The sequence below is a fragment of the Mastigoproctus giganteus genome, chromosome 8, assembly GCF_048544385.1.
Source record: "Mastigoproctus giganteus isolate SK-2022 chromosome 8, ASM4854438v1, whole genome shotgun sequence".
Classification (NCBI taxonomy): Eukaryota; Metazoa; Arthropoda; class Arachnida; order Uropygi; family Thelyphonidae; genus Mastigoproctus; species Mastigoproctus giganteus.
Genome location: NC_143582.1, coordinates 26,706,081 through 26,730,125, shown reverse-complemented (window position 1 = coordinate 26,730,125; position 24,045 = coordinate 26,706,081). Strand labels below are relative to the sequence as shown.

Sequence of the window (24,045 nt, the reverse complement as noted above, 5' to 3'; positions counted from 1 at the left end):
GGAATTTGGGGAATACAATGTGTATAGAAAGGATAGACAGGACAGGAGGGGAGGAATGGTTATGCTATTAATTAAGAAACACATAAAGTCAAAGGAAGTAAAGCCAGTTGACATCGATGGACAGGGCAGTGTCGAGTCAGTTTGGTGTGACATAAGCATAGGGAAATCAAAATTGAGAGTAGGAGTGTGCTATAGGCCTAATGACTCTGATGAGTATAATAATATATTGTACAGGGAAATAGAGTGGGCCAGTAAATCAGAGAGTCTTATAATGGGGGATTTTAATTTCCCAGATATTGACTGGAATTTGTGGGTTGGTCACTCGCACACTAGCAAGGCTTTTGTGGATTTATTGGATGATTGTTTTCTACATCAGCATGTTCGTGAGGCAACAAGAGGGAGCAATACTCTTGATCTGATTATCAGTAGTGATTCTTCATGCATTAAGAACCTGCAGATAAATGAACCACTAGGTGGCAGTGATCACAGTGTGTTGAAGTGGGATTTACTCAAGGAGGTAACTACCATCAGAGGTAAAGGGAAGGGTTTTTGTTTTCGTAAAGGCGACTATGATGGTCTGAGACAGTATTTAAATTCTATACAGTGGGACCAACTGATGATGTTACCAACAGCAAACTCAAAATGGGAAGCATTCAAGGAACTAATCTTGGTGGCTACCAGGCTTTACATACCAACTAAGAAATATTGTTCAAGGTTTAGGCCTAAATGGTTGTCAGATGGACTAATGAGACATGTGGCAGAGAAGAAAAATGCATGGGATACATACAAATTAATGGGTGACATGGAAGCCTATGATAGATATAAGTTGGTCTGTAACCAAGTCACAAAGGAGATTAGGCAGGCAAAGGCAGACTACGAAAAATCCTTGGCAAAGGATGCAAAGAAAAACAGAAAGGAGTTCTTTACATACTTGAACTCGAGAAGGAAAGGGATGAATCAGATTGGTCCACTGGATATTGATGGTTCAACAGTTGAGGATCCTGCTCAGGTGGCTAACAATCTAAACGAGTATTTTGCATCTACATTCATGCATGAGGAGTTATTCAGGAAGGAGAATGATGTAGGTAAAGTAAACATTGGCAGTGAGCTGGATGATTTTGTAATAACTGAGAGGAAAGTGGAGGAGAGATTGTTGAGGATAAACATAAAAAAGGCACCTGGGGTGGATGGGATCTATCCAGTTATATTAAAGGAGGCAGCAAAGGAAGTATGCAAACCCCTAGCCATAATTATGAGAGCTTCTTTGGACTCAGGGGAGGTACCCATAGACTGGAGATGTGCAAATGTAACCCCAATTCACAAAGGAGGATCAAAGGCTGACACAAGTAATTATAGACCTGTTAGTTTAACTTCTGTTCCAGGTAAATTAATGGAGGCACTGGTTAAAGAAGCACTGCAGGATCATCTAGACAAGAATTCAGTTATAGCTCAGACGCAGCATGGTTTTGTTAAGGGCAGGTCTTGCCTGACCAATTTGATTGGATACTATGATGTAGTCACAAAAGAACTGGATGCAGGGAATAACTTTGATATTATATATTTGGATCTTAGAAAGGCTTTTGATACTGTTGCACATGGAAGACTGCTGCACAAACTGGAGCAGTGTGGCATTGGAGGCAAATTGCTGCTATGGATAAGGGGATGGTTGAGTGACAGAAGACAGAGAGTGGTAATCAATGGACACTGCTCAACGTGGACTAATGTTATTAGTGGAGTTCCTCAAGGTTCAGTGTTGGGTCCATTGTTGTTTTCGGTGTTTATGAATGATATTGATGGTTTAATGTCTAAGTTTGCAGATGATACAAAGGTTGGCAGGGTCGTTAAGGACACTACTGACGCTATGCTGCTGCAACAGGATCTGGAAAGGTTGAACAGATGGGCTGAGAGGTGGCAAATGAAGTTTAACATTGACAAATGTAAAGTACTACATATGGGTAACAGTAACCCCAGAGCAATGTATCAACTCTGCGGTACTACACTGACAGTGGTGGAGAATGAAAAGGACCTGGGGGTAATTGTGCAGGCAGATATGAAGTTCTCTGAGCAGTGCAGACGAGCTGCAAGAGTAGCTCATGGTGTCTTGTCAATGATATACAGGAATTTTTCTAGCAGGGATAAGGAGGTGATTATTCCCTTGTATAAGGCAATGGTTAGGCCACATCTTGAGTACTGTATACAACAGGTCTGGAGGCCTCATTTCAAGAAGGATGTAGAGCTGCTGGAACGGGTACAGAGAAGGGCAACAAGATTAGTAAATGGAACAAAGGGTTGCTCTTATGAAGAAAGGCTTAAGTTTTGCAAATTACAGAGTCTGGAGACTAGGCACCGGCGAGGTGATCTGATAGAGGTGTATAAGGCTTTGAATGGTTTGAGCATGCTCAATGCCAATGGGATTCTTCATCTTTCTCAGAATAATCACCTCAGAGGGCATAAATTCAAATTGAGGAAGGACGGATGTCGGATAGATGTGCGGAAATTTGCCTTTGGCCAGCGGGTGGTTGGTTGGTGGAACCGACTTCCATCACTTGTTGTTGAAGTTGATAGCGTAAACAAATTTAAGGCTCAACTGGACAGGTATTTCGAGCGAACGGAGGGGTGAAATGGGAGTGGTGTTTTTTTTTTTTTTTTTTGGCTGATGCTGAATAAGCTTGCTTTCTTGCATCATATGCCTCTACTAATGCTAATGCTAAAGTTGCTGATGTTCCTGTTGCTGCTTTTCGGCTGTTAGACTCTTTTCGGCATGCAGGGCACAGCTTCTGGCCTGGTTTTATGTCTACCTTTGTTAGGTATTTCAGGTAGTCTGCCATTGATAAATCAATTAGTTGTTAACTTTTTTTCACCATATGATTTTTCTTCTGGAAAGGATTGCAACATGTACTCTGCAAAAATTCAAATTTTATCAAAAGCAAAGCTTCATGATATAGACAAATTGTGTCTTCTTCACCCAGTTTTAATCCACAACGTCGACCTATCGGCTGTTGTTCTTCAAATTCGAATTCTTTAAATAATTTTAATCTAGTTTTGCATGTATAGGATAGCACATGACATTTAGAATTATCCATATGACAGATGGTGCATGAGTCAGTTTATCTCCTGCAAAACCTTCTGATTCCATGGCTTTCATGCTGACTAATAAGTGGACGTTTCTGCAAGCAATGAAAACTTAGTTAACTTTATTACAGTCAAAGCCGACCAGGCTAGCCGGGTGGGTAAAGTGCCTGCCTGGCAACCCAAAGGTCGCGGGTTCGAATCCCGCCTTGGGCTTGGATCAAAGTACTGAAAAAACCTTGGGAGGTGCATTATGGCCACAGAAGCCGATGCGCCAACAACTACTAAAAAAAAATTTACAGTCAAAGAATAAAAAATAGAGGAACAAAATAAACAAACTGTTCATCATGAAGATAAAACACATTAATAACAGCATGGTTCAAATATCAGCTATTTATACTTTTTTTTGTATGGTTCTAGAATATTCCAGATTTCTAGAATGTCCATCAGTTTTTCTTTTCTTTTTTTTTTTTTTTAATTTAAGAATATTCTAGAATGTTCTGGAATTCTAGAATATTCCAGAATTGTTCGATATACTCTATTTTTAGATTATTCTAAACATTAGGCAGGATTAAGGAAGTGCTCTGCAACAAAAAAAATCTCACAAAATAACAATACAGCACATAAAACTACTTGATGTTTAGACTTAATTTTAAGGCCTTAAGTGCAAAGACACAAAACAGATAAACCATGATCCTTGTAGCTGAAACTCTGCTCTTTCCAGTGGTGGCAAAAACGAGAGAATTGAAGGTGTCCCACATTAAGATATTTGCCCCTTAAGATAAGCTAAATTTGACTTTCAAATTTTGAGTCAATCTTTGAAGGAAAATATCTCAGCCAGAAAACAAGTATAAGAGCCGATATTTAGTTAAGCTGAATTCATGCAGTTGGTAAGTGGAATGTCCAAAGAAGAAGAACATACCAAAAGTTATGACTTTCAAAAGTCTTGCTTAAATTTGTCGCGACAAATTTTTGGTGTCAGTTTTAGACCGCATTGTGAAAAATGTGAAGGTTTTTGAGCCTGGACAGCAAACGTTTTCCATTCTCTGCCAAAAGTTAACTAGTATACCAAGTTTCAGAGCACTATCTCTCACTGTTATGCAACAGTAACACTTAAAACTTTGAAAATTTTTTGTGATTTATTCCACATAACACAAATGACCTCTACAAAAAAGTTGCTGGTGCCTCAAACATACTATATTTTGAACTTAAATTTTGCACAGCTTCATTTGAAACCTGTTTAAACATCCACATCAAGTTTCAAAACAATTGAAGATGGTCGAGCAGGGACCCCTAGGCCATTTGACATGGAATGACCTGTCAACATGACTGCCATTTTGTTTGTCTTGACATGCAAGAACTTGTCACTCTCTATGATGATCAAAGAGGATACAAGGCACAAACTTCACAGATTCATTTATATTGAATTGCAACAAAACATAAAACACCTTCTATTCAATGCATGCTAATTCAGATTGCAGATAAAGGGACAAGTCACCAAACATGAGTTGACAAGTTGCAACTTGCTAAGACACCATAAAATCAATTTAAAAAGTCAGTCCCTAAACCTTTTAATCACACCTCATGGGCGCCTCCGTAGCCAGGTGGGAAGGAGCAGCAGTGCGTAGCATACGCTTCTTGATTAGACGGGGTTCGAGCCCGTCACCACCAAATACGGAGGATGCGGAAAGGTCAAGGGAATGACCACCACATATCCTGGAGCAATATGGCCTTAGTTGCTAATGCTCCTAAAAAAAAAAAAAAAAAAATCGCACCTCATATGTAAATAATTTTATCCAGTTTAAATATGTTTATCTATGAATAAGAAGACCTTGATGTTAAGCAATTTTATTTAATGTATTCCCTTCTTACCTAGGCATCTAGTGGGGATAACCTTCATTATGTTGTATAATTAATTGTGTATATATTTGAGCAAACTAATAAAGTGATATTTATAATTTAGTAAACAGACTTTTAGATTTTAGCATTAGCTGAGTATTTCCTTAACTTGGTTAAAGAAATACTTTTTTTCCCTGTTGACTAGTCCAGCAAGACAAATTGTAAAAATTTTCAACTGTAATAGTGGTTAGATGGGTCGGTATTGTGGTTTTACTCAGCAGTCAATATAGTTCAGGAAGATATTATGCAGGGTGACCCATAAGTCTGGAATCATAGGAAAAAATAACTACTTCATATATTTTCATCTTTGCAGCCCCAAGATTTCTTTGAATAAGGAAGAATGAATCCAAATAATTCTTCTTGTAGGAAGTCAGAGAGAGAGGTTACCACAGAATTTAACAAACTGCATCCAGATTGTGATCCAGTAGCACAGAGCTGTGTTAACAAACTCATTGCAGAGTTTAAAAAAACAGGATCCATAAGAGGATAAACCATGCAGTGGACCTACAAGAAGGACCACTAATGATGACACAGCACTGCCATCCTTTCTCATTTATGCAAAAGTCCCAAAAAGTCTCTTTGAAGATCGTTCTCCGAGATAAGAGTGTCAAAAAGCAGCAATCACCAAATCCTAAGGCTCACAAATGGCATCCATACCAACTTCAGATCTTGCAGAAATTAAGCAAAGATGATCCAGACTGACTGATAGAAATTTGTGAATGGGCTAAAGAACAATATGCCCAAAATATAAATTTCCTGTCGACAATTCTGTTTAGTGATGAGAGTTTTTTTTATGAAAACAGTGAGGTAAATCAATAGAACTCGCTACCGATCTCAAAACAACTCTCACTGGTTTACTCCTTCGAGGGAACAAAGTACTGCTCATTTAATGGTATGGTGTGGCATGTGGAAAAATCACATCATAGGCCCTTTTTTCAAGGAAATGTCACTGCAGATGCCTATTTATGTTTGCCCAATGAGGAAGCATTCCCCAATGTTTGAACAAGGGTGGAGATTTCCCAACATGGTCCCAGCAAGTTGGTGCTTCTGCACATTACAGCATCCATGTAAGAGAGTTTCGGCATCAAACGTTTCCTAGTAATTGCATAGGACGTCAAGGGTCTGTGGAATGGTGAGCGAGAAGCCTGGATCTCACACCGCTAGATTTGTTTTTTTCTGGGCTCACTTGAAGGTGCTAGTCTATGCAGAGAAAATTCAGACTGAACATTTGCAGCAGTGCATTATTGACACATGCAACACCATTACTTCTGACCTCATTGACCTTGTTCTTGCTAACTGGTTATCTCTTCTGGATTTGTGTATCAGGAACAGCGGTGGACACATTGAGCATGTTCTGTGAAAAAAAGCATTTGTATTGTCATTTTTTATTTTTCCCCTATGATTCCAGACTTATGGAACACCCTGTAGTTTTTCACTCCTATCTTTAACTGCTGTATTCCAATTTTTTTCTGTACAATTATTCTCCATAAATATTGTTTTAAGTATGCTTTTATGCTATGACTTTTCTCTGGAGGTAACTAAAAATTATAGTTCTCCTAAAACTGAATCTAAAATCATACAATTTTAAATTAACTTTCTTTCATATGATTTAAATTTGAAGTCTTAAGTTTATTTTTGATATTTATTATTATGAAAAATGTTCCTTTAGCTATTAGGACACATTCTCCGGACAAGCCTGTTTTGGTATTTGTATCTTCCCGCCGACAAACTAGGTTAACTGCCCTGGATTTAATATCATTCCTTGCTGCTGAAGATAGTCCTCGTCAGTGGATTCATTTGCCTGATAATGAGGTAATTTAAAATTTGTAATTTTTAGCTATTCCTGTCTTAATAAAACTAATTGTAGAAGAATAAGAGAAATTTATCTCGATATGATACATAGAACACTTCCATATGATACTCTCCAGAAATTAAAACGAATATAACATTAACGCAAAATTATTACAATAAAAAATAAATTGAAATCAACTAAAAGACCAATTGAACACAATTAAAAATTAGTTAAAAATTAATTTTAAAAATTTAATAAAACTTTAACATAAATTTTGAAAAACGATGTTCTATAAATATTGAAATCAACGTAGAATGTATTGAGCACCATAGCTCTGGTTTATACTATCAAATTAATGAAACTAATGTATTCGTTTTAATGTCTTATAAGAATGTTCATAACCCCTGTTACATAAAGAGAAAAAGTAATTATTTTTTGGCAGAGTTTTCAGGATAAAAAGTTATTGTATTGAATTTCTCAGCATATTTTTCAATTTTTATCATATGTAATCTCAAATTGGCCAAATAATTATTTGGATAAAATAAGCCTACATTGGTTTTCGAGTTTGGTTAATTCTACCTTTAGTAATTTGTATATGCTGAATTCAAAAATGACTTCTATTTTTCTGTCAAGTACACGTTTTTTTTTTTTTTTTTTTTTTTGCAAAACTTCATACACTATCTTTTGTTTTTGAATAAAATACACAAAAAGGGTATTTAATTTTTTATTATTAAAAATATGGTTGCCACTAGTTACTGATATTTTTATGATTATGAGCAGAGTTTTTTTTTTTTTTTATGGTGAGCCCAAATACAACAGGGTAGTAGATTGTAACCTTGAGAAAATCCTTACGAATGAAAGTTGTTGCAGAGAAGGCAAAAGTAGAAAGGATGTATGAGGAAAAGGAAAAGTTAGTTTGGAGTTGGACAGTGAATGGATGTTGACTAGTTAAGGTACAGGTTCAGACTGGTTTGGACAGAAGATAGAATTACAGATTCTAATTCAGAAGAACAGTGCCCATAGAAATACCTATAGAAAAGCAGGCTGTGTGATAGAGTCTGAGTTGGAGGTGGGTGGGTGGCGCGGTAGAACATTCCAAATATAGGAATAGTATTCCACAGTAGGATAGATATATGATTTGAACAAACTCAGTAGCTGTATAAGGAAAAGTAACACTGAGAGTAAAAGAAAAACCATTGCAAATAAAGCAGTATTTCTGATTTACATATGCCAAGAAATGGTTATCCTCAGCAAAGATATGTGATCTTTTCTAGAAATCTGGGTGCTGTTGAAGTTGAGCATGGATGCTGTTGATGCATTTTGCATTCTAATATTTTGTATTCCTCTGCATTGCTGTACTGCCCTGTTGTTTGATTGATTGTGTCCTGTGATTCCTTTCACATTCCAGCAACCGCTCATGTTAATTTGTCTCCAGCTGCAGGCCTGCCTTCTGATCAGATGTTTTCCAGTTACTGGATCATTCTCAGTAAACTGTAGACCAAGAGGCAGCAACATTTTTCACTGTGAGTCCCATTTTTGTTTATTACAACTATAAATATCTTCACAGGTGCCACTTGGACAAGTGTATCTGAAATATAATACAGTAATATAATATAATATAATTAATACAATTATAATACAGTTATAATACAGAAATATAATACAGTTATAGCACTCTCACTTGTATTTCTCTCCCACTTTTAATGCTTTTTTTCCTCCTGTTTCAGGCTGCTGAAATGCCACATGTTTTAATATCTATATCTATTTAAAAAAATGCTTTCCCACTTATATTGCTCTTTTAAGGTCACAAGAAAGTCCCTGAAATAAAAATCCCTGAAAAAGTAGATCCCTGCTAATAGTGTTATTGGAGATTAGTCCCCTCAAAAGCACTGTAATAGACCTTTACTGTATATGGGAAAATTTAGAAAGTATCATACTACCAGCAAGCTACATAAAGATTAAATCCAGGTATAACCAACCTTCCTCTTGATTTTGGGCTTGGTAAAGGAATGATAGACTAATTTCTAGGAGTCATTTATCATACAGTTTGTTCACTTCATAGAATTTGTGCTCTGTGCAGTTGATATTTATTTATTTTATATTTAACTTTATGCTTTGTGGAAAGGTTGCTTTTTGTTACTGTCTAACCATTTACTGTTACATTCACATGCTCATCTCAGCATTTTTAAATTCACTATTATTCATTTGCTTTCCTTGCTGAGGCAGTAATCATTATCTTTTGTTGTGTTCAATGTGACATCAATAAATTTCATTAATGACAACATTAATTTATGTTAATATTACATTTCATGTTTATAATACTCAAAATTTGTTTAATTTACTTTAACAAAATCTTTAAAATTTTCATTATTTTTAATAATATATACAAAGGAAAAAAAAAAGTTGAAGGGGCCAAAAAACAAGCATGGTACATTAAGTATGCCAGTTTTCAACTTACATATAAATCACTGCTTCAGTCAACATTATCTACCAAAATACTGATGAAAAATAAATAGTCCCTAAAAAATTGGATAATGCTAATAGTGTTCTTTGAAATTAGTACCTGAAAAAGCACTGTAATAGACCTTTACTGTGTATATGGGAAAATTAAGAAAGTATCATATTACCAGCAAGCTACATAATGCCTTCTCTCATGCCACTAGGTGGAAATAGGATTGCTGATGCCACCAAGACGCTTATGCATGGCTGATCTGGGAGTGTCTCTGGCACTTGCACCAGAACAAAGAAAGCAAATGAATAATAGTGAATTAAAAAATGCTGAGGAGATCATTTTTACTTGCATTTTAGGAAAGTTTTTGATACTAAATGGATGTCAGATGAACTAATGAGACTCGAAGCAGGGAAGAAAAATGCATGGGATGCATATAATTATCAGGCGACACAGAAGCATATGATAGACATAAGCTAGTCTGTAATCAAGTCACAAAGGAAGTTAGATAAGTGAAAGCAGATAAGAAAACTTTGGCAAAGGATGCTAAGAAAAACAGCGAGGACATCTTTACTTATATAAACTCTAGAAAGAAGGGGATGAATCAGATTGGTCCACTTGATATTGATGATTCAACTGTTGATGAACCTGCTCTACATTCACACACATGAGGAGTTATTAAGGGAGGAGAATGACAGAAGTTTATCAAACTGTAACAGGGTGCATGATGATTTTGTAATAACTGAGAGCAAAGTGGAGGGAAATTGTTGAAATTAAACATAAGAAAGGCACCTCAGGTGGATGGGATCTATCCAGTTATATTAAAGGAGGTGGCAAAGGAAGTAAGCAAACCCTTAGCCATAATTATGAGAGCATCCTTGGTCTCAGGGGAAGTCCCCCACGGACTGGAGATGTGCAAATGTAACCCAAATCCACAGAGGGGTTACATTTGCACATCAAACTGGTCTGTAATTACTAGTGTCAAGCTGAAGCATGACACTAGTAATTACAGACCAGTTAGTTTAACTTCTATTCTGGGGAAAATAATGGAGTCACTGATTAAAGAAGCATTACAGGATCATATAGGAAAGACTGCAATAATAATTCAGACGCATCATGGGTTTGTTAAGGGAAAGTCTTGTCTGAAAAATTTGCTTGGATACTATGATGTGGTTACAAAGGAACTTGATGCAAAAAATATTTTTGATATCATATACTTGGATTTCAGGAAAGCTTTTGACACTCTTGCACATGGAAGACTACTGTACAAATTTGAGCAGTATGATATTAAGGGCAAGTTACTACAATGGATAAAAAGGTGGTTGAGTGGAAGAAGACAGAGAGTGGTAGTCAATGGATACTGCTCTTCGTGGACTAATGTTATTAGTAGTGTCCCGCAGGTCTCTTGTTGGACCCACTGTTATTTTGTATATTTATCAGTGATATTAATGAAGGTATACCAGGCTTAATGTCGAAGTTTGCAGATGATACAAAGGTTGGCAGTGTTGTTAATGACAGTAATGGCAGTGTGCTACTGCAACAGGTTCTAGAAAAGTTAAGCAAATGGGCTGAGAAGTGGCAACCGAAGGTTAACATTGACAAATGCAAAGTACTGCATATTGGTAGAAGTAACCACAGAGAAACTTACCAAGTGTGTGGTACTACACTTAAGGTGGTAGAAAATTAAAAAGACCAGGGTGTAATTGTGCAGTCAGATATGAAATTTACTGAGCAGTGCAGACAGGCAGCCAGAGCAGGTCATGGGGCTGATGTCAATGATATACAGGAATTTTGCTAGCAGGGGAAAAGGAGGTGATTTTCTTTGTATAAGGTAGTGGTTAGGCCATGCCTTGAGTACAGCATACAGGTCTCGAGGTCTCATTTTAGTATGGATGTAGAGTTGCTTGAGCATGTACAGATAAGGGTAACAAGATTGGTGAGGAGAACGAAAAGGTGGTCTTACCAAGAAAGGCTTACATTCTGCAAATTGCAGCGTCTGAGACCAGGCACCTGTGAGGTATTAGCATTAGTAAAGACACATGATGCAAGAAAGTAAGCTTATATAAAGCATCAGCCAAAAAAAAAAAAAAAAACCCCTTCTAATTTCACCCATCCACTTATTCAAAATTGTTTGTCTAGGTGATCTCATTGAGGTGTATTAGGCCTTGAATGGGTTGAGCAGGTGCAATTCTGATAGGATTCTTCCCCCTCAGATTACGAATCTGAGGGGGAATAAATTCAAACTGAGGAAAGACAGTAATGGAACAGATGTGTGAAAATTTGCCTTCAGCCTGTGGATTGTTGGAACAAACTTTCATCTGTCGTGGACAAACAGGAATTGGACAAACGTTTGGAGAGAATGGATGTGTGAAAGGGTTTCTTGTTTTTTTTTTTTTTTTTTTGGCTGGTGCTACCTAAGCTTTGATTCATCACATGTGTCTGCTACTACTATTACACATGGATGACTACTGTACAAGTTGGAGCAGTATGGCAGTAAGTGCAACTTGCTACAGTGGATAAAAGGATGGTTGAATGGGAGAAGACAGAGCTGTAATCAATAGACCCTGCTCTTCGTGGGTTAATAATAATAGTTAATTTTCCTAGGGGTCCATGTTGGGCCCATTGTTGTTTTCTATATTTATCAATGATATTGATGAAAGTATATCAGGCTTAATGTCCAAGTTTGTAGATGATAAGGAGGTAGGTATGGTTGTTAATGACAACCCTACCCGCCTTGGGGTATGCTACCACAACAGGATCTAGAAAAGTTGAGCAGGTGGGCTGAGAGGTCGCTACTGAAGTTTAACATTGACAAATGCAAAATACTGCATATGGGTAGCACTAACCTCATAGTAACATACCAACTGTGCAGTATTACACTCTGGGCAGTGGAGAATGAAAAAGACCTGGGGGTAATTGTGCAGTCAGATATGAAGTTTTCTGAGCAGTGCAGACAGGCTGAAAGAATAGCTCATGTGTCTTGTAAATGATATATAAATTTTGCTAGCAGGAATAAGTAGGTGATTTCCCCCTTCAATAAGGCAGTGGTCAGGCCACACCTTGAATACTGCATACAGGTAGTAGTAGTGGCATGTGATGCAAGAAAGCAAGTCAATGAGCTTATACAGCATCAGCCAAAAAAAATAAATAAATAAATAAATAAAATTCACAAAACAATTCTCTCTAAATGTTTGTTCAGTTCCTCCTTAAATTTATTTAACCTATCAACTTCCACAACGACAGATGGAAGTTTGTTCCACCAATTAACCACCCGCTGGCTAAAGGGAAATTTCCGCACATCTATTCTACATCTGTCTTTCCCTAATTTGAATTTATGCCCCCTTAGGTTCGTAATCTGAACAAGCGGAAGAATCCCATCAGAATTCAGCGTGCTCAACCCATTCAAGGCCTTATACACCTCAATCAGATCATCTCGCAGATGCCTAGTCTCCCGCCACTGCAATTTGCAGAACTTAAGCCTCTCTTGGTAAGAGCATCTCTTCATTCCCCTCACCAATCTTGATGCCCTTCTCTGTACACACTCAAGCAAATCTACATCCTTCCTAAAATGAGGCCTCCAGACCTGTATGCAATACTCAAGGCATGGCCTGACCATTGCCTTATACAGAGGGACAATCACCTCCTTTTCCCTGCTAGCAAAATTCCAGTATATCAGGCTTACTGTTTTCCCTAGCAAAACACTAAGCCTGATACACCTTCATCAATATCATTGATAAATATACAAAACAACAGTGGACCCAACACTGAACCCTGTGAGACTCCACTAATAACATTAGTTCATGAAGAGCAGCACCCATTGATTACCCACCCTCTGTCTTCTCCCACTCAACCATCCTTTTATCCATTGTAGCAACTTACCCTTAATACCATTCTGCTCCAATTTGTACAGTAGTCTTCCATGTGCAACAGTGTCAAAAGCTTTCCTGAAATCCAAGTATATGATATCAAAATTATTTTTTGCATCCAGTTCCTTTGTAACCACATCATAATAACCAATCAAATTTGTCAGACAAGACTTTCCCTTAACAAACCCATGCTGTGTCTGAATTATTGCTGTAGTCTTGTCTAGATGATCCTGCAATGCATCTTTAACCAGTGACTCCATTATTTTACCTGGAACAGAAGTTAAACTATCTGGTCTGTAATTACTCATGTCACCCTTCGATCCCCCTTTGTGAATGGGGGATACATTTGCACATCTCCAGTCTGTGGGGACCTCCCCTGAGACCAAGGATGCTCTTATAATTATGGCTGAAGGTTTGCTTACTTCCTTTTCTGCCTCCTTTAATATAACTGGATAGATCCCATCCACCCCAGGTGCCTTCCATATGTTTAACTTCAACAATTTCTCCTCCACTTTGCGCTCAATTATTACAATATCATTAAGCACCCTGCTACAATTTGATAACCTTCTGCCATTTTCAAACCTTAATAACTCCTCATGTGTGAATGTAGATGCAAAATACTCATTCAGTTTGTTTGCTATCTGAGCAGGATCATCAACAGTTGAACCATCGATATCAAATGAGGTCCGGAAGCCTCATTTTAAGAAAGCTGTAGAGCTGCTAGAACGAGTTCAGTGAAGGGCAACAAGATTGGTGAGTGGAACAAAGGGTTGCTTTTACCAAGAAAAGATAAGTTCTGCAAATTGCAGCGTCTGGAAATTAGGCATCTGCAAGATGATCTGATTGAGGTGTATAGATTTGAACAAGCTCAATGCTGATGGGATTCTTCCTCTTGTTGAGATTATGCACCTGAGGGGGCATAAATTCAAATTGAGGGAAGACAGTTGTTGAATAGATGTGCAGAAATTTGCCTTTAGCCAGCGGGTGGTTGACTGCTCAAGCAAACTTCCATCTGCCATTGTGGAAGTTGACAGCTTAAATAAATTCAAGGCAGAACTAGACAAACTTTCGGATGGTTGAAAGAGGAAGGTTTTTTTTTTTTTTTTTGGGGCTGATGCAGTATAAGCTTGCTCTATTGCATTGTACTCACTCACTCACTGCTTTATACCATGTAATGTGAGGGCGTCATGTCAAACTTCTGTATCTGATGGAGCAGATAATCCCATGGTCAATGAAGGAAAATAAACTGTCCACGCAGTGTATGACCTAATCAAACAAAGCAGTCAGTGAAACCTCTGTTTTCAAGAAACCAAACTAACTTCATAAGTGACCACTACGATTAAAAATTATATGATATGTGATCTATCATAAAGATAGAGACAATAAACTGCTTCATATGGACTCTTAAAGAATTAAGAGTCCATTCTGTCTCTTAAAGAATTCAAATGCAGACCTCTACAAATGAATAACAAGTGGTGAACCCCACTATACTATCACAATGGATCACAGTTGAATTCTGTGGCTCCCAAAGTATGAAGTAGGAATCAGTGTGGTTTCTGGAAAAATCAGCCCTTATTATATCTCATGTTTAAGACAGGATATGACATTAGGCATATATTTTTATCCAAAATTAGCATCTCGTGATACTATACCTGCACATTCGAAAGGCATTTGATACTACCTGACACTATATATTCTTAAAAACTTTTATGCTGTACTGCTCTGGAGTCAGTTATCAATGATTATATAGTTTTCCTCAAAATAGAACTTTTCAAGTGTCTTCTCACTGCAGTACTCTTTCAAGATCTCTTGTTCAGGAAGGTGTTCTGCAAAGAATAGCTCAGTGCTGCATTCTTTGTAGTTAGGATAAAAATAAATAATATGACACAGCATTTCTGTTACTGTTGATATCTGTCTCTATGTAAACAGTTTTACCATATCTTGTTGCTTGCAAAACATATGCTCCTTTGATTGCAGCTTCAGACTCAGATAAATAAAATAGTCATGTATAATGGCCACCATATCTCTCTGCATGGGCAGTGTGCACACCTCCTTGCAAATCTGTTTTTTCCAGTGGGAAGGAAAGCACTCCCTGGGTTAAAATAATGGTTAATGTAGCTGAAACATGTAGCTCCTGGTTCAGCTATTATACAAGCTCATCAGATATATAGGATGTTCTATAAGTCCACTTCCATAGGAAAAGTCTGTTATTTGAAAATACAGAAAAATGAAAGAGAGTAAAGTTGCAAATAATGGGTTTCTAATCTGAAGTGCTGTAATTTTTTTTACTTAGGACAAACTGTTAAAGTATTACCCACATGACATATCAGTAGGTTCCAGCAGTGTTGCCACTTTGATATGGTATAAAAGGGATTTGTTTCCAGAGTAGGGAGAAGTGGTTCCAGAGAAAAGACAAAGAGAAAAAAACCTTTTTGTTTACTGAACTTTTTCAGAAATAATGTTTCAATGTGACTAAAGTAACAATGTTACAAATCATACCTATGTACACTGAAAGGACAGAATTCGTGGGATACCTGGTTCCTGTGCAATGCAGCGCTGTCACTCCTCTTGCTAGTGGACAAACCCACTACTTGGCAAGTATATAGTACACTGCATCACTGCATTCACATAGATAGGAATTTTGCTAGCAGGGAAAAGGAAGTGATTGTCCCTCTATATAAGGCAATGGTCAGGCCACGCCTTGAGTACTGCGTACAGGTCTGGAGGCCTCATTTTAGGAAGGATGTAGATTTACTTGAGCATGTACAGAGAAGGGCAACAAGATTGGTGAGGGGAATGAAGGGATCCTCATACCAAGAGAGGCTTAAGTTCTGCAAATTGCAGTGGCTGGAGACTAGGCACCTATGCGTTGATCTGATTGAGGTGTATAAGGCCTTGAATGGGTTGAGCACGCTGAATTCTGATGGGATCCTTCCACTTGTTCAGATTACGAACCTAAGGGGGCATAAATTCAAATTAAGAAAAGACAGATGTAGAATAGATGTGCGGAAATTTGCCTTTAGCCATTGGGTGGTTAATTGCTGGAACAAACTTCCATCTGTCGTTGTGGAAGTTGATAGGTTGAATAAATTTAAGGAGGAACTGGACAGGCATTTGGAGGGAATGGTGTGGTTTTTTTTTTTTTTGGCTGATGCTGCATAAGCTCATACACTTGCTTTCTTGCGTCACATGCCACTACTACTATATGTATGTACACCATATTCAAAAATTTCATTACTTCATACACCAGTTCCTCACCATCTTTTTTTACTACTGAATACATCATGAATTATCAAACTAATAGAACAAACTTATCTGCGAAAAGATCTAAACTCCCAAACACTTTCTTGTTCATTTCACAAGTATATGTGGTCTCAGTTTTAATCTCAGTGATGCCCATTTCCACTTACAGTCTGCCAAAGGCCATGTATATTTTCTGACAGAATCCCAGTTATTGGTTGATTCAACCACTGCTCATCTGTCCTGATTATTCGCTGTATGATTCCTTTCGCCTGAAAGGTGGTTCTTGTGCATATGTCTGTTCCGATATTCCCTGTCAGAGATTTGATAATTTGGAATCTCCTCTTTTCGATCTTCTCTGGCTTAAAATCTCTCTACCTCATTTTGTCAAATTCATCTCTTCTCTCTACTCCACTAATCACTTGGAGCTCTTTGACTTCCTCTCTTTGCAACTTGACTTTCTCCAGTCCAACTTTCCTAACAGTGAGGTAATTTTCCTTGGTGATTTTAATGTTCACAACTCCAGCTGGCTTCTGTTTTCTAGTCACACCTACACAGCTGGTCGAGATGCTGAGGCTTTTGCAATTACTAATGACCTTACACAGATTATTCATTTACCTACAAGAATATTGGACAATCCTAACTATACAGCCAACACACTTGATATTTTTCTCACAAAAAACCTTCTAAGTACACGGTCGAAGTGAGTGGACCTTTAGGCAGCTCAGATCACAACTTGTTGATCGTCTTTTCTTCAATGGAGCCTTTATCTCATGGCTATTCCCAACCTTGTGTTGTTTGGCATTAAAAGAATGCAAAATAGGATGATCTGCAAGATTTCTTCTTTTCCGTGGTTGGATTACTGCTTCAAATCTTGATATCAATGTTTTCTCAGATCGTGTCAGTGAAATTATTCTTGTAGGGATGGAATCCTTCATTCCACACTCCACCTTAAAATCTCGTCCTTTATCTAAACCTTGGTTGTTTTCAATAAATGTGGTAAGGCTGTTCAAGAGAAGAATGTTGCATATTGTAATTGTCCTGTCTCAGTCCTAAAAAACCCAGTCCTGTCTTATATCTTGCAAAAAGGATTTTTCTACTCCTATGCTTATATTCGACGACACTCCAATTTCTAGGCAAGATCATATAGATGCCTATCTCTCCAATCCCCATTTAATCCACAAGAACTTTTAGAACTACATCACATTATTAGGATTCATGCCTGTCTGACTAAATTTTTTGCCTAACTGAAAAAGATCAACTTATATATCTAAACATATTTTGTACCATGTACTAATCACCACTCCTGTGTGAGACACAGTATCAATAACTGATACAATTTGGCTATAGTCCTTGCACCATTAAAATCCCACCCTAAGAACAACAAACTGCATAGAGAACCTTGATTTAAAGTTGTACTTAGATTGTCATCAGCACTTTTATTAAAACTAAATATGACTTGTTTTCATAGCAGTGCAGTATGTAATTAATTTATTATTAATCTCTTTATATTGAAAATATAACCTGTGTTAAAACTGAAAGATTTTGTGTCTTTCTGTAGCTGGATTCAGTTTTGCAAAACATCCGTGATCAGAATCTGAAACTCACATTAGCGTTTGGTATTGGCATTCATCATGCAGGATTGCATGAACGGGATCGCAAGACAGTAGAAGAGCTATTTGTGAATCAGAAAATACAGGTGTGTTCATAAAAATAATTGATAGAGTTTTTATATGTATTATGAATTTTAAATTACTTGAATGCTGACTGATAATTTATTTTTTTATATATATATATATACAGACTTCTCACTCACAGGGCACACAGACCCTAGATAATAGTGAGAATGCTGAGAATTACACAATCAGTACAAAACAGTATAAATCAATACAAACTAGAATTAAAATAAATACAAAATTTTGATTAATAAAACAGAGTAAGGAGCAAATTCTTATACATAGATGGATTAAGTGTAAAATCAATGTTGTAATACTTAAAGGATACGAAACAGAGGACTTCCAAGTAAGTGTTGAGTATGAGGGACTTGAGTGAGAAATTAGGTTTATAATGAGAATTCAAGCAGGGTATAGTGAAAGGTACTTGTTAAAGAAGAGCTGGACAATTGATAATAGAGTTTATGATATTGTAGACAAAAAGAGACCCATAGAGTTTTCATCTGGAGTGAAGAGGAACAGTTTTGAAGCAAATGACAAAGAGTTGCATAGTTTTGATGGTGAAAGGCAAGGTGATTATGAAAGCTAATAATTTAATGAACTTAATTTTAATTCTCTCAAGTTTGTGAGAAAGATATTCCTGTTGTGTGGACCAAATAATATCATAGTAATCAGAAATGAGAAGTATAAGCTGCTTGTAGAGAAGAATTATGACTTTGTCACTCTTGAAAATCAAGGAAGAACACTTAATTAATCTAAGAAATTTGAAAGTCTGAGATATTACGTGATCAACATGATAAGAGGGAATAAATAAATAAATAATTATGAATGCATAAGGGCTTAGATGTCCTTCTTCTGTTTATCAAGGCAATCTTATAAACTGGAAGGATTTATATGCATTTTAATAATTTCTGCCAGTGTTTCATTATAAATAAAAAGAACTGTTCTTTTGAGAAGTTGAGTTTAATGCTATTTCCTCAAACAATGGCCAGATATGCCAGGTATATATACCATCAATACAGCACTTGAAACCTTGCGGTGATTTATTTAATACAAGCTTATCTACAAAGACACAATGTGATTGTCTTCATCACTGTTAAAAAAAAAAAAAAAAAACCTTAATACAGCAATTTGATTATATTTGGCATCTAATTCTGTTACAGTTTTTTTTAGTTCTTAATTTTAATAATTTTATGTTATATTATATTTTTTTATTAAAATTTAGTGCTGTGCTTTTATTTCTCTACTAGTTTGCTGGTTTAATAGTGTTCTTTTATAACAATACATAAACTTATCTAGTTTCCTTTGTTTTAATTATATATTTGGATCAGTTGTCATCTTGTGATTTACATCATCACAGGGTATCAACTAATGCCAGGTCTGCCAGGGGCAAAGGTTGATGATGTTGTAGAGCGGATATCATCTTTTAAGGGCACAAAAGGTGATATAGTTGTACACGTTGGCACTAATGATATTAAGAGTAGGAGACCGGCGGAATTACTTAACAAGTATAGGTCACTGTTGAAAAAAAGCCGTGAATTAGGGTTGAATTTGAAAGTGTCTGCAATTCTGCCCAGACACGATAGGAGGGAGTATATGATGAGAGCCCTGTCGATCAATTCGGCCCTGGAAAGATTGTGCAAGGCTCAAGGGGTAGAATTTTTTTCAGCCTGGTCTGTACTTGTTAACAGGAGAGACTGCTTCTACAGGGATGGGATACACTTAAATAGAAAGGGTGCAAGAATGTTTGCTGATGCTATTGAGGCAGTGTTAGGTGGGTCGGAAAACTGCTAGATTGGGGGGATACAAGGAATAATAGATTAACAGTAGTCACTGGCAGAGGTGAAAGTGATTCTTGCACTGCTTCTATTGGAATGAGCCGCAGCCTGGAAAATAAGATGCAGGATATTTCAGAGACTGCTGGGAATCATTGGGGTACAAATAAACACATAGGTTTGTGTTAGGGTAGCTAAGAAAAAGAACAGGTGCATGTATACTTGCATGTACAGCAATGCTAGGAGTTTAGTAAATAAATTTGATGAATTTGAGGTATTGCTCAAAACATCAAAGGCAGATATTGTGGGGATTTCAGAGACGTGGTGTCACACAGATATAAGGAATGCAGAACTGGAATTTGGGGAGTACAATGTCTACAGAAAGGATAGACAGGATAGGAAGGTAGGAGGGGTTATGCCATTAGTTAAGAAATACATAAAATCCGACATTGCTGGACAGTGCAGTGTTGAGTCAGTTTGGTGTGACATAAGCATTGGGAGATCAAAAGTGAGAGTAGGAGTGTGCTATAGGCCTAATGACTCTGATGAGTATAATAAGAAACTGTACAGGGAAATAGTGGGCCAGTAAATCAGAGAGTCTTATAATGGGGGATTTTAATTTCCCTGATATTGACTGGAATTTTGGGGCTGGTCACTCACACACTAGCAAGGCTTTTGTGGATTTATTGGATGATTGTTTTCTACATCAGCATGTTCAGCAGCCAACTAGAGGAGTAATACTCTTCATTTGATTATCAGTAGTGATTCTTCATGCGTTAAGAATCTGCAGGTAAATGAACCACTAGGTGGCAGCAATCACAGTGTGCCGAAGTAGGATTTACTCAAAGAGGTAACTACCATTAGGGATAAAGGGAAGGGTTATTGCTTTCGTAAAGGCGACTACGATGGACTGAGACAATATTTAAATTCTATACAGTGGGACCAACTGATGATGTTACCAACAGCAAATTCAAAATGGGAAGCATTCAAAAAATTTATCTTGGAAGCTACTAGACTTTACATACCAACTAAAAAATATTGTTCAAAGTTTAGGCCTAAGTGGATGTCAGATGAAGTAATGAGACATATGGCAGAGAAGAAAAATGCATGGGATACATAAAAATTAACCAGTGACACAGAAGCCTATGATAGATAAAAGTTGATCGGTAACCAAGTTACAAAGGAGGTTAGGCAGGTGAAGGCAGATTACGAGAAATCTTTGGCAAGGGATGCAAAGAAAAACAGCAAAGAGTTCTTTACTTCTGTAAACTCTAGAAGGAAGGGGATGAATCAGATTGGTCCACTTAATATCGATGGGTCAACTGTTGATGATCCTGCTCAGGTAGCTAACAAACTGAATGAATATTTTCCATCGACATTCACACATGAGGGTGAGGGGTTATTCAGCGAGGGGAATGCCAGAGGTGTATCCAACTCTGGCAGTAAGCTAGAGAATCTTGTAATAACTGAGAGTAAAGTGGGGGAGAAATTGTTGAAGATAAATACAAGAAAGGCACCTGGGGTGGATGGGATCTATCCAGTTATATTAAAGGAGGCAGCAAAGGAAGTAAGCAAACCCTTAGCCATAATTATGAGAGCTTCCTTGGACTCAGGGGAAGTACCCATGGACTGGAGATGTGCAAATGTGACCCCAATTCACAAAGGAGGATCAAAGGACAACACAAGTAATTATAGACCTGTTAGTTTAACTTCTGTTCCTGGAAAATTAATGGAGGTACTGGTTAAAGAAGCACTGCAGGATCATCTAGACAAGACTTCAGTTATAGCTCAGACACAGCATGGTTTTGTTAAGGGCAAGGCAAGTCTTGCCTGACCAATTTGATTGGATACTATGATGCAGTCAGAAAAGAACTGGATGCAGGGAATAACTTTGATATTATATACTTGGATCTTAGAAATACTTGGATCTTAGAAAGGCTTTTGATACTCTTGCACATGGAAGACTGCTGCACAAATTGGAGCAGTGTGGCATTGGAGGCAGATTGCTGCTATGGATAAAGGGGTGGTTGAGGGGGAGAAGACAGGGAGTGGTAATCAATGGACACTGCTCATCGTGGACTAATGTTATTAGTGGAGTCCCTCAGGGTTCAGTATTGGGTTCATTATTGTTTTCTGTATTTATAAATGATATTGATGATGGTATATCAAGCTTAATGTCCAAGTTTGCAGACAATACGAAGGTTGGCAGGGTTGTCAAGGACACTACTGACACTATGCTACTGCAACAGGATCTGGAAAGGTTGAGCAGATGGGCTGAGAGGTGGCAAATGAAGTTTAACATTGACAAATGTAAAGTACTACATTTGGGAAACAGCAACCCCAGAGCAACGTATCAACTCTGTGGTACTACACTGACAGTGGTAGAGAATGAAAGCGACCTGGGGGTCGTTGTGCAGGCAGATATGAAGTTTTCTGAGCAGTGCAGATGGGCTGCAGTAGTAGCTCATGGTGTATTGTCAATGATATATAGGAATTTTTCTAGCAGGGATAAGGAGGTGATTATTCCCTTGTATAAGGCAATGGTCAGACCACACCTAGAGTACTGTATACAGGTCTGGAGGCCTCATTTCAAGAAGGATGTAGAGATGCTCGAACGAGTAAAGAGAAGGGCAACAAGATTAGTGAAGAAAGGCTTATGTTTTGTAGACGCCTCCGTAGCCAGGTGGGAAGGAGTAGCAGTGCATAGCACACGCTTCTTGATTAGATCGGGGTTCGAGCCCGTCACCACCAAATACGGAGGATGCGGAAAGGTCAGGGAATGACCACCGCATATCCCGTAGAAATATGGCCTTAGTTGCTAATGCTCCTAATAACAAAACAAACAAACAAAAGGCTTAAGTTTTGAAAATTACAGTGTCTGGGGACTAGGCACCAGCGAGGTGATCTGATAGAGGAGTATAAAGCCTTGAATGGTTTGAGCATGCTCAATGCTGATGGGATTCTCTGTCTTGCTCAGAATAATCACCTGAGAAGGCATAAATTCAAATTGAGGAAAGACAGATGTAGGATAGATGTGTGGAAATTTGCCTTTAGCCAGCGGGTGGTTGGTTGGTGGAATAGACTTCCATCCCTTGTCGTGGAAGTTGATAGCCTTAATAAATTTAAGGCTCAGCTGGACAGGTATTTCGAATGAACAGAGGGGTGAAGTGGAAATGGTTATTTTTTATTTATTTATTTATTTATTTTATTATTTTTTTTTTTTGGCTGATGCTGCATAAGCTTGCTTTCTTGCATCAAATGCCTCTACTAATGCTAATGCTAATGCACTAGTTATATGGCAATAACTGGTGTAGTATATCAGTTCCATTTAGTAAACAGCTTAGGAATTAATTCAAGATGATATGTGTTTGTTCTTTTTATTGTTAGTTTTTATTCTGTAAAATAATTATCCATCTAAGATTATTGTAAATGTAGAAAATTTTAAATGTTGCATGATTCTGTAGGATTTTATATTGTTAAAAATAATATACAAATATTAGAAAAGTATTGTTCTTTGTACTCTGTATCAAATTAACAAGTATTTTCATATTTGTCTTACTTTTTCAAGTAGAACACATTTACTTCATCTCACATACTGATTGAGCTGATATTCAGATCACCCATTAGCTCTATAGACACAATTCTAGCAAATTTCAGTTTGTCGTTGAATGGCTAAATCCTGTGTTGAGCGTAATATATGAGGGAGGGGAATTCAAAAAAGATTTGTATTCACCAAGATGTCACACTTCTCACATTTCTGCACAGCAATATTATAGAAGTCCTCTGACTCTCCTTTATACCATGACTCAGCAGCAGAAATCACCTCATCATTAGCAGCAAAGTGTTTTCCGTGAAAAAAAGGACTTCGGAGCAGGAAAGAGGAAGAAATCTAAGTGGGCAAGGTTGGAGGAATAAGCAGGATGCAGCAATATTTCAAACCAACATTTGTGGACATGCATGTGAGGAATATGCAGGGGCATTATCCTGGAGCAGGCTTACACCTTTTGACAGCTTTCCCCATCTCTTTTTTTTTTTTTTTTTATAGCAGCACAGAGCTTTATGAGGAGGTTGGAATAATACTGTGCCATCACAGTACAACCCTTTTGAAAGTTATCTGTTAGTATTACACCATACTGATTCCAAAAAGCTGACTGCATCACCTTTGCCTTTTTAGGGGTTGTTGATACTGCATGTGTCCATTATTTTGACATTTGTTTAGTTTGGGATCATAGTGATGGATCCAAGTTTCATCCATGGTGACTAGCTGTGAAAAAAACGATGT

At 37.4% G+C, this 24,045-nt stretch overlaps 1 protein-coding gene across 2 annotated transcripts in view; it reads left to right on the top strand.

Annotated features, from left to right (window-relative positions):
* The window catches only part of obe (activating signal cointegrator 1 complex subunit obelus), a 402,671-nt gene that overhangs the window by 254,471 nt on the left and 124,155 nt on the right, over positions 1 to 24,045 (top strand). For both annotated transcript variants that reach the window (XM_090379766.1, XM_090379764.1), the window contains exons 27-28: positions 6,638 to 6,780; positions 17,877 to 18,014. In XM_090379766.1, coding sequence (XP_090235892.1) covers positions 6,638 to 6,780; positions 17,877 to 18,014 — 281 coding nt within the window. The remainder of the gene's footprint in view (positions 1 to 6,637; positions 6,781 to 17,876; positions 18,015 to 24,045) is intronic.